Source organism: Condylura cristata, unplaced genomic scaffold (genome assembly GCF_000260355.1).
Source record: "Condylura cristata isolate star-nosed mole 26May11 unplaced genomic scaffold, ConCri1.0 scaffold00040, whole genome shotgun sequence".
NCBI lineage: Eukaryota > Metazoa > Chordata > Mammalia > Eulipotyphla > Talpidae > Condylura > Condylura cristata.
This window is the reverse complement of record NW_004567141.1, coordinates 8,426,249-8,437,227: the sequence shown is the minus strand read 5'-3', so window position 1 is coordinate 8,437,227 and position 10,979 is coordinate 8,426,249. Positions and strand designations below refer to the sequence as shown.

At 42.0% G+C, this 10,979-nt stretch overlaps 2 protein-coding genes across 2 annotated transcripts in view; both read left to right on the top strand.

Moving 5' to 3' along the window:
- CANX (calnexin) overlaps window positions 1-8,923 on the top strand; it is a 35,174-nt gene extending 26,251 nt beyond the window's left edge. Inside the window, exons 11-15 of the mRNA XM_004693882.2 lie at window positions 1,015-1,230; window positions 2,757-2,876; window positions 3,656-3,779; window positions 3,925-4,004; window positions 6,589-8,923. Of these exons, the coding sequence (XP_004693939.1) occupies window positions 1,015-1,230; window positions 2,757-2,876; window positions 3,656-3,779; window positions 3,925-4,004; window positions 6,589-6,642 (594 nt within the window). The 3' untranslated portion in view covers window positions 6,643-8,923. The remainder of the gene's footprint in view (window positions 1-1,014; window positions 1,231-2,756; window positions 2,877-3,655; window positions 3,780-3,924; window positions 4,005-6,588) is intronic.
- Window positions 8,924-10,572: 1,649 nt separating this feature from the next.
- The window catches only part of MAML1 (mastermind-like 1 (Drosophila)), a 39,896-nt gene continuing 39,489 nt past the window's right edge, over window positions 10,573-10,979 (top strand). The window contains exon 1 of the mRNA XM_004693675.2: window positions 10,573-10,979. Within this exon, the coding sequence (XP_004693732.1) occupies window positions 10,751-10,979 (229 nt within the window). The 5' untranslated portion in view covers window positions 10,573-10,750.

The window sequence follows — 10,979 nt, the reverse complement described above, 5'->3', positions numbered from 1 at the left end:
GAGGGCCTGTTTTTTGTTTTGTTTTTAGGATTTATTTATTCATAAAGAACTGGGAGGTGCAGGGGTGGTGAGAAGCTTCACCAGAGACAGAGCGGGAAGCAGAACAGGCAGATTGACGAAGTACACTGCTGAGGGTAGTAGTGAGTGTCTTAGGAGAGGTCTCCTGCGCCATGTGGGTCACCTCCAGGGCTGGGGATTGAACTCGCACTCAAGCAGCTGTGACTAGCCTGCAGTGCTGCATTCCAACCCATTGTGCCACCAGGATGGGCCTTTGCTGTTTTGAAATACAGTTTTGACTGTCTGGGCCTTTTTAAAAAGCAAGTTGTCTTTTGTTCTGTAAATGACCATTTTGGTACATTGCATTTTTGCTTTTTAGGGTCTTTACTGCAGTAAACACTGTACATGTCTGGGTATATGTAATAACCACCTGTTTCAGTAGGTGGTTATCTAGAAGTGAAATTACTGGTTGAAGTGTATGTATGTATGTTTTGAAGGTTCTTTACCTCCCCCCACCCTTATGCATACAAGAGCTGGGGTGTAGGCCACAGGTGCATTTGGGGGTTATGTGTGAGAGGATTCACTAGAGACAGAGTGGGGAGCAGAACAGGCACATTGACTAAATACACTGTTGAGGGGAGAAGTGGATGGTAGGTACAGGAGAGATCTGCTACACCATGTGGGTCACCTTTTTGATTGGGAATTAAACTGATACTTCAGTGGTTGCCAGTAGCTTCATACTCCTACTGGCTTAACTCCTTTTGCCACCAGGGAGACCCGATTATGTATGTTGTAAATCACCACTGAAGTCTGTAGTGAAAAAATCACCCTGCTGCCCATAAGTGGTTGATAAAAGTGGAGACTGTAGGAATGTGGCAAGCAGAGTGAGGTCTTCTACCAGTTAAGTTTCACAGTCAGTGCTTTTCTTCATGGGTTTTGCAGAGTTCATCTCATAGTAACTTCCCCATAAATTTGTGTTGTTACCTGAATTAATTAAAAAAATTTTTTTTTTCCTAGGGAATCTGGAAACCACGGAAAATACCAAATCCAGATTTCTTTGAAGATTTGGAACCTTTCAAAATGACCCCTTTTAGTGCTATTGGTTTGGAACTGTGGTCCATGACTTCAGACATTTTTTTCGACAACTTCATCATTTGTGGCGATAGAAGAGTAGTTGATGATTGGGCCAATGATGGTTGGGGTCTGAAGAAAGCTGCTGATGGAGCTGCTGAGGTTTGTGCTTTCTTATTTCTTACATGTTTATGTTGTTATTGCAGGTAATTTCAACTTCTGTGAAAAGCTCTATCTTTCTTTTTGGGAGCATTAGCATGATAAAGTGGGACTGTATGTCTGCTAAGGATAAAATACTGGGGTTTTCAACATGATCTCACTAGTCTAATATAATGTCTTTAGAGTCTCAATTTGTTTTATGTAGCATTTTTTTAAATTGAATATATTTTTTTAATATAATAGTTTATTTTTATATCATTTTGTCTTTTTCCATCTTGTAATCCCATGGGCTTCCCATCACCAAACCACCCTGTGTATTTCCCACTCCTCCCCCTCATTTTTGATCCCATTCCCCACTCTACCCTGTAAAATGTCTCTGGTATGTAGTTGTTCATTATTTTTTTTTTTTTACCCCTCCCCGCCCCCCACCCCCGGTCCTTTATGCTCCTGCTATGAGTGAAACCATCTGGTATTTTCCCTTTTCTTTCTGGCTTATTTCCCTTCCAGCTCCATCCATGTTGCTGCAAAGGGCATGACTTTATCTTTTTTTTTTTAATTGCTGAGTAATATTCCATCTTTTTGTTTTTAAAGATTTATTTATGTATTCATACAGAACTGAAGTTACAAGCCAGAGGTGCAGGGGCAGTGAGAGGCTTCAGAGACAGAATGGGGCACAGAACAGGGAGATCAACAAAGTACACTGCTTAGGGGAGCAGCGGGCAGGTCAGGAGAGGTCTACAGCGCCATGTGGCTCTCCTCTGGGGTGGGGATCGAATTCGCACTGAAGTGTCTGTGACTAGCTTGCAGTGCTGAGTCCTAACTCGTTGCACTACCAGGGAGGGCCTGTACCACATCTTTTTAATCCAGTCATCTACTTTTGGGCATTTGGGTTGTTTCCATGTCTTTGCTGTTGTAAATAAAGCAGCAATAAATAAACATGGGGGCGCAGGTGTCTTTTTGAATCAGTGTTTTTGTGTCTTTTGGGTAGATACCTAGCAGTGGATTGCTGGGTCATATGAAAGCTCCATTTTTAGCAGTTTGAGAAACTTCCAAACAGTTTTCCATGTGGTTGTATTAGTTTGCATTCCCACCAGCAGTGCAGCAGAGTTCCTTTTTCTGCACATCCTCGCCAACAATTTGTTGTTGCTAGTTGAACAAAAATTTTAATGCATTCTTAAACATTGATTTCTGGTTTAACCAAATTATGGAATTTTCAAACAATTGATTATGTGATAAGCTGTGAATTAGAGATCCAGAGACAATGAGATAAAGAAATTCTTTGCTCCACTGGTTCCTGAGGTTAATGGAGCTTGTTATATGTGTTTTAGTAGCTTTCACACTATGAAGGAGAGGAGGAAAACTGAAGTCTTTTTACTTCCTTCTTATATAGGACCATCTTAACTTGATAAACTTTTGGAAAAGAAAGATGCAGAGTAGTAGCATATTGTAATCGAGCAGTGGGAACATTGCAGTGCTGATTTGGTGTTGAAAAATAAGAATTTGAAATTGTTCTTATCTTGCTTTTTCAGCCTGGGGTAGTGGGGCAGATGATCGAGGCAGCTGAGGAGCGCCCCTGGCTCTGGGTGGTCTACATTTTGACTGTAGCTCTGCCTGTGTTTCTCGTTATCCTGTTTTGCTGTTCTGGAAAGGTATGGATATTTGGGTGGGGGTAGGGACAGACACTTTTAGGAAGAACTCTCATATGTTAAGGTTTTCTTATAGGGCTATATTTGGCATGGACTTATGAATCCTCAGTCTTTGGTCATTTACTGCCCCCACTTGGGAGTAGGATTTGTAACTCCTCATTTCTAAGTTCATTATATTACTAGCCTTAATAACCAACAGCAGCTTTCTGGAGGGAAAAAACTTAGCTATAAAAGCCACCTGAGTACAAACTAGTGTTTCCTCCTGCCATAGCTGTTTTTATTCTTATACTTTATAACTTGATCTTTGATTTACCCTCTGTTTTCCCCTAACCTCCATACCCTTTCGCCCTTAATAAAAAAACATGTGTAGGTGAAATATTTAACCTTATTTAATTTTTGGTTAGCCTTTGTTGCTTGCAGTTTAAAAAAAGAGGTAATTTTGTTTAAGGGCTTGGCTTCTAAAAGAAAATTATAGTTCACTTTTCATTCAAGGTAGTTTCTAACCTGATCTCTTTTTCTAGCCCTAACCATCACTACTATTCTGTCTGTGCTCAGTTACCTTGACCACATATTCCTGCCTTTCCTCTTACTGTTCAGTCTACCTTTGAACCACACTCACTAAAGAGAAAGCTCACAGAACAGGAATTACGTCTCACTCATGTCAGTGTGCCTATTCCAGTATCTACCCCTCTACAGAGCTTTGCCCACTGGTAATCACTAATTACATGATAGTGTGATACATAAAAATGTAAACAAAATTGTGCTTTGGGGGGATATTTCAGAAACAGTCCAGTTCTGTGGAGTACAAAAAGACTGATGCTCCTCAGCCAGATGTGAAGGAAGAAGGAGAGAAGGAAGAGGAAAAGGACAAGGGAGATGAGGAGGAGGATGGTGAAGAGAAACTCGGTAAGAAGCAGGTGTCAGTATATGTGCCAAGACTGAGATGTTGTCAAACCCTTACTAGACAGTTACTATAAAAATAGGCTTTAGAGCTATGTTTTGAATGTCTGATTACCAAAAATAAATGTAAGAAATTAAATTCTCTTCTTAGAAGAGAAGCAAAAAAGTGATGCTGAAGAAGATGGTGGCACTGTCAGCCAAGAGGAGGAAGATAGAAAACCTAAAGCAGAGGTAAGAGAAGGGGGAAATATATTTTGTATTTTAAGTATATAGTAAGTGGCAAGGAACATTTTCATAGGGTATTGTTCAATGGCTATGACAGTAAGAAATCAAAGCCAATTTTGTATAAAAGTGAAATTCTGTGTTGTTATTTTGTTTGGTACTTTGAAATTAGATCAGAACCTGAAAACTGTTTTTCTGTGGTGAAATAGTTTTTCTGGGATAAGTAGAAGGTTGCAGGAAATACTAATTAAATGTTTTCAGAGATGGCAACTAACATTTCTGTCTCTTCTTTCTGATTGTCCCCTTCAGAAGTGTTTCTTGGGGGCCCTCCCAGGTGGTGCAGTGGGTTAGAACACAGCACTGTGAAGCTATCTGTAGCTACTGCAGCATGACTTGCATCCTTGTCCAGGGAGCTGACCCACATGGCATGGCAGACCCCTCTCCCGGCCCACCTGTTCTGCCCCACATTCTGACTCTGGTGAATCCTCGTACCCACTGCATCTCTGGCCTCTATCCCAGTTCTCGTATGCATAAATAAATAAATAAATAATTTTTTTTTAAGGCATTTCTTGCACAAAACACTACATTCTAAAATTTTTGCCTGTGTTGCTCACAGTTATTCATTCATTTAACAAATGTTTACACAGTGCCCATCTATGTTTCGAGTATTGGTTGCTTTTGGGGACTGAATTATATTTAAATTGTAGTGGGAGGAGCACATAGTAAGCAGATATTAAATGGAAGTCAGTGAAAACAGTATGTTAAAAAGCAGTACTCTGAAAAGTAAATATAGGACAGGAGAATGTGGTGGAAATATTGAAGGTAGTGTTGGTTGTGATGTTAGAAGGTAATTGGTTTTTTTTTTTTTTTTTTTAAAGATTTATTTATTTATGCATACAGAGCTGGGGTACAGGCCAGAGGCTCGGGGCGGTGAGAGGCTTCACCAGAGACAGAGTGGGGAGCAGAACAGGCAGATCGACGAAGTACACTGCTGAGGGGAGCAGCGGGCGGGTCAGGAGAGGTCTGCCACGCCATGTGGTCACCTCCCGGGCAGGCGGGAATCGAACTCATGCGGAAGTGGCTTTAGCTTCTCAGTGCAGTGCTTTAACCTGCTGCGCCACCAGGGAGGGCCGGTAATTGGTTTTTTTAAGTTGACATTCTGCCATGGAGATAAGCACAGAAAGAACATTCTTGGCAGAGAATAGCTGGTACAGAGGTATATATAGTGGTCATCTAAGTCAGTATGATTAGTAGAGAAGAGTCAGCATAAAAGAGTGGGAAGGCGTCTGAGTGTGTGGGGCCACCTAGGCAATTGTATGGGCTTGGTTTCTCTTTTAATCTGTATTCTGCACTATAACCTAGAAGGTGAGACTAAGCTATGATTGGCTTTATAGATAATCATTAAACCATCAAAGAGAAAAATAATGCTGTTAGTGTCTAGCACCAGTTCTTGTCAAATATGCAGGCTTTGGAGATACTGGAGTGACAGGATCTGATGATGCTGTATGCCATGTTTTCCACAGAATAGGGAGAATCAAGATTAATTAGGCTTCTGTAATAATACAGGCAAGATGTGTCTCTGAGCAGGAGGAGGATGTGTTGGGCTTGTGGGTCTGGCTTTTCTGGGTGGATTGGTCTTTTTTGTTTGTTTGTTTAATTTTTTTTTTTTTTTTTTATGCATACAAGAGCTGGATTCTAGGCCAGTGGTGCAGTGGGTGAGAGGATTCACCAGAGAAAGAGTAGGGAGCAGAGCAGGCAGACCCACTGAAATACACTGCTGAGGGGAGCAGCAGGTGAAACAGGAGAGGTCGTCCACATCATGTAGGTCAGCTCCCTGGTCGGGCATCTTAATTCGTGTTACCATGCTGCTAATGTGCTTGATAGCGCTGAGACTTAACCCCTGTGCCACCACAGAGGCCCTGGATCCGTTTTGAAGTCTGATGGAAAGAAAATAATCCATACTTTCTTTACCAAGAGTTGTTCCTTTCTGGAAAACTCAGTTTCCATTTCCTTCTACCACAGTTCTACTATTGATGTCCTCACCTGTATTTTCCATGTATATAATCTGTATCAACTAAAATGCAGAGAGTTCTTTCAGGTAGGGCTCAATTTGATCGACTTTTTTATATTTCCCTAAACTGCCTTGTACAGTTTACGAGTTGCTGTTTTCAGTAGGAAGAGCCTCGGGTTTGCAGTCTGGTATGTTCTGTGGAGATCTGATTGGAAAGTCTTTACTCCCCATGAATCCTAGCTTTCTTAGGCTCAAAATGGGGCTCATGTGCCCTCAGGCCAGAAGCTCAGGTTTAAATGAGAACATGTGAAAACACAGTATCTGGTCTTTTTGAAGAAAAATTTTTGGTCAGGATGGATGAAAAGTATAAAGAACTTGTTTATAGAAAACAAAAGGACTAAATTAGAATACACCTATTAGCACTATCTGTGAGATGATCATTGTTTTCGTGCATTTTCTGTTTTGGTTTTTCTTGTGTTTTCCTTATATGAGTTATCCTCAGCCTGACTGGTCTTGAAAACTAGTGCATATATTATTTTTAAAATATGCTAATTATGTGAATTTCTTTTTTTCAACCAACAGGAGGATGAAATTTTGAACAGATCACCAAGAAACAGAAAGCCACGAAGAGAGTGAAACAATCTTAAGAACTTGATCTGTGATTTCCTCTCCCTCCCCTTTCCCTTCAAGTATGGTCCTAGGAGAGGACCTGGCACACCTTAGGTTGAAACTCAGAAAACCTCCAATCGTCACCATCAACAGGTTCCAGTTGAACACTAGCCCGTGTAATTTTAAACATCTAGCAGTAAATAATTGCACTTGTGACATTAAGGACCCTGTTTCTGTAGAAAGAACGCATTTAACATAATGGTTGTGAAATGTAACATGAAGCAACTAACTCGTATTTTTTTGTTTCTAAACATCTTTGTTTTTTAAAAATAGCTAGAACTATGCCAACCTTTAAAATCTTGGCTTAATTTAATATATTAGTCTGTCCATGCAGAAATAACATCAGCCGTTAGAAAAGCTAGGGGGGTAAATTGCAGTTTTTATAACCAATTCTGTTTTTTAAGTTTGGTATTACAGAACTTTCAAGTGTCTCTATCCCTTAAAATTGATAATCATGTTTAAAGTGCAGTCATTTGTGGTTATAATCTTGTTTTGCTTGCTTCCATTACTTAAGTCCTCCTAAGGAAACAGAGGAGAGAGATTGGCTGGAAACCCAAATTCATATAAAGGTTCTGTGTAAATTATATGAAAAATAGACATAAAAACAGAAAAAACTTTAAACTTGTTCTTGATTAGACCATGAAGTGTGTGTGTTCCATTTTGTCCTCAAACAGCTCAGTTCCCAGATGCTGTGCAGTTAGTGGAGGAGGCAGCATCAGGTGTCAAGGGGCATTCCTATTTCACACACAAGGAGGGTATAAGCTCCTACCTTCTTGAGCAGGTAGCTTTTCAAGAAATGCTAGCAGGGCATGTTAGTGCTAGAGTAGATGCTGATGTTTTCATCACTTTTCTTTCAGTGCGTTGACACTTTTTCTTACTACTTCCCTCAGCTCCCAGAGCTTTATCAAACTTTGCTATGCATTTTCTTCACAGTGCAGCTTGCAGTTGGATGCTGAAAATAACTATAAGCTCTGCATAGTGTTTAGCTTTATTGTGACTATGTGTATGTTTCTTCCTTTAAAAGCAGACCCACACATTTCCAGGGGTCAAAGTACAGGACAGACTACCTTTCATTTGGATCCATTTTTTACCCTCTGTGTAAAGACTAAATAAGTCCAGTCCAGAGGCCAGCCAATTCAGAATTGACTATAATTGAACACAGGCTAAAATGGGAAAAGTGACGATTAGCATGAGTTAACTGATTTTTGTAGCTGCTAAACCTTTTGTCTTCATTTGCAGTTCATGTAACATTTGTGTCTTAAATTACATGATAAAGCAGTCCTGTTAAAAAAAAATTTTTTTAGTTAGTGTGTGGCTTGTAAAAATTTTTTAAAAAGTGATCTTAGGTTTTTGTTTTTTCATGTGGGATGCAGATGGGTGCTATCAGAGCCTCTCCCCCATCATTGTAGTGTAATATCACTATTACACACACTGAAATGTATTCAGAATTAGATGTTTTAGCTTTATTCTTTCTTCAGAGGTGTTTCAAATGTACCGATGACACTGTTCTTGCACTGAATATATAAACACTCCAGAGTGTTTATATTGGGGAGATAATAGGGAGGAAGTATATTCATAAAAGATGAAGGCTGTATCTGTTTATCTTCAGTTTTTTACTGGTTCCCTTAAATTTTATGAGGGTGGGATGCATTTTCTTGCTCGTCAGTGCTTTGTCCTTTTCATCTCTTGTCTGTGGTCACAATGACCTTAGCTGTGTAGCAGATTTTTCCCAGATGTATTGAGTGCAAATAAACAGTTAACTTAGCAAGACCTGAAAATATGTCTGCAGGTTTCTCCTTGGAGCAAGTGTGTGCATCATTGCATTTCCAGAAATCTGCATTCATTCTCCTCTGATGTTTTTCATGCCGCACAGTTTCATTCCAGCTGAGCTGTGGAAGGAGTGTTTTGAATCAATTGCTTGCTTGCTTGTTTTTCCAGAGTTATTTGGTAAGGTTTGTCCCCAAAAAAGAAAAACAATCTCTTTTTTTTTGGTGTTCTTTTTCACTGTTTTTGTTTAAAGGTGTACAGCCTCCTGATTGTCTGACACTTAATGACCAGCAGCAGTGTTCAGCTCTCAAAAAGGCACTTATGTTATGATCTTACTTTCTGGTTATCCTGTCCCATTGTTGTAAAATGTCCCCTCCTCAATCAGTTGTGTTGCTCAGTTTCTTACCCACAAAATCTCCCCATTTTTCTCAAATTGTCACATTACTAAATGGTATTACATTAAAGCCCTGTGTTAAGTGTCTCCTTTTGACTGAACTTCTTCATAGTAACCTTCAGTTTGTGTTCTTGTTTTCCAACAATGGGTTAATCTTTTAATTGACCACTACATGGAAGTTTGCTAATATGCCCAAGCTGTTACAGACTTAATGTACTTAATATATACTTAATATATTGCAGCACTTGGACTTAATTTCAATCATTTTAAGGTAGCTTTTGCATCCTTTTCCTGCTGGATTAGGGTTCAGTAGGTTTTGTTGTATAATAGGATGATAACAGCTCAGAAAAGGGAAGGGAGTAATTTGTAGATAATATCTTTGCAGATTGACAGGAACCATTGACTTTTTAATTAGGAAGTCTGTAGAATCAGAATCTATATATTCTTACCTATTTCTGGGATTTTTGAGGAAATTAGGTCAAAACGTTTAGTAGTCTACTTTTGGGTTTTTGGATTGCTTATTGAAGAGAAGAACATAAAATGTAGTATTCCTTATTACTGTTTTTCTTATTTAAAATTTTAATTCTGGTGTAAAAATTATTTGAAGAATGGTGAAAAGCAGGACCATGCACTAGTGACCATGCATCCTGGACACAACTTGATGGGCATTTATTTTGTTTTCACTGCATTTATGCAAGAACAAGTAATATTAGACTGAGGCTCATTTTTTTCTTACTGATTTTTTTTTTTTTTTTGCAGCAGTTGTGCTTCTCTTTGTGCAGCCTTTTCTTGGAAACCTCTTGTTTAACAATTAGGGTGCCATATAAATACCTTGGTATCTCTTGGCCCTGTGGACTACCTAGTTTTCCTACTCCACTGTTAATGTTTTCCTTTATAGTCTACCATCACCTTTGCCTACTAGTTGTAGTAGCAGAGTAACTGTGTTTGGGTGGGTTTTCTTAAGCTATTCCAGTTTTACCTAACCTGTATTTTAAAAACATTTTGTGTAAAGCTTGTGGTGAGGCAGGTTTTGACTTAAGCATGAAGCTAGCCTGTCCTTCACAGGCTAGGATTTTTTTTAGTAGTCAGACAACTGAAAACTTTAACGTACGTGGAAGCCAACAGCCCCAGTAATTCAGTAGGGTACAAGAGAAAATTTCCAGCTCACTTACGGGTAGTTCTGACCAGTCGAGGTGGGATGTGATCGGCGGTCAAAGACAGTTGACATGAAAAAGGTGTAGCTGCTCAGTTTATCAGGACTGAGTTACAGAAGGCTGCAGAAAGAAAATGGTGAACTGCAAGGCCAGGCCTGTGTCAGGATCTGGCCTGGTACCCCGCGTCGACCGCCCGCTTTCCCCGCCCACCCGGAAGAGCCTGACTGGCCGGCCGGCGCTCTGCAGCAACTTGGGTCCGTCACACTTGGCCCGGGGCCCAGGGCTGAGGGCCGCCCAGGGTCTTCTCTCCGCCCCTCACTTGAGAATTCCTTTTAAACTGCTCTGGAACCCCCGGCGCACCTCTGGCGTGCTCTTCCCCGCCCCTCGGGCGGCCCGCGCTTCTTCCTCTGATTGGCCACAGTCTCTGTTCGTCAGCCCTGACGCCGAGGTCGGCTGCCGGGGCTCCGCCCTCTTCCGAAAGCCCTGAAAACAATTTTAAGATGGCGGCGGCGACGGTGCGGAAAACAATGGGGCCGGGGCAGCGGGCGCAGGCCTCGGCCTGAAGCGGGCAGCTAGCGCCGGCCCGAAGCGGGCCGAGCGAGGCCGGAGGGAGACCCGCCGCCGCGTGCAAGCCTGTTCCGCAGCACGCGGGGTCATGGCGCGGCCGTGAGGCGGACGGGCCGCCGGCGGGGAACGGAGCCCGCAGTGCCAGCCGGTCCGAGAGGCCCGCCCCGGGCCCGGCCCGTGCAGCCCGCGGCCCATGGTGCTGCCCACCTGCCCCATGGCGGAGTTCGCGCTGCCGCGACACAGCGCGGTCATGGAGCGCCTCCGCCGGCGCATCGAACTGTGCCGGCGCCACCACAGCACCTGCGAGGCCCGCTACGAGGCCGTGTCGCCTGAGCGCCTGGAGCTCGAGCGCCAGCACACCTTCGCCCTGCACCAGCGCTGCATCCAGGCCAAGGCCAAGCGCGCCGGCAAGCACCGGCAGC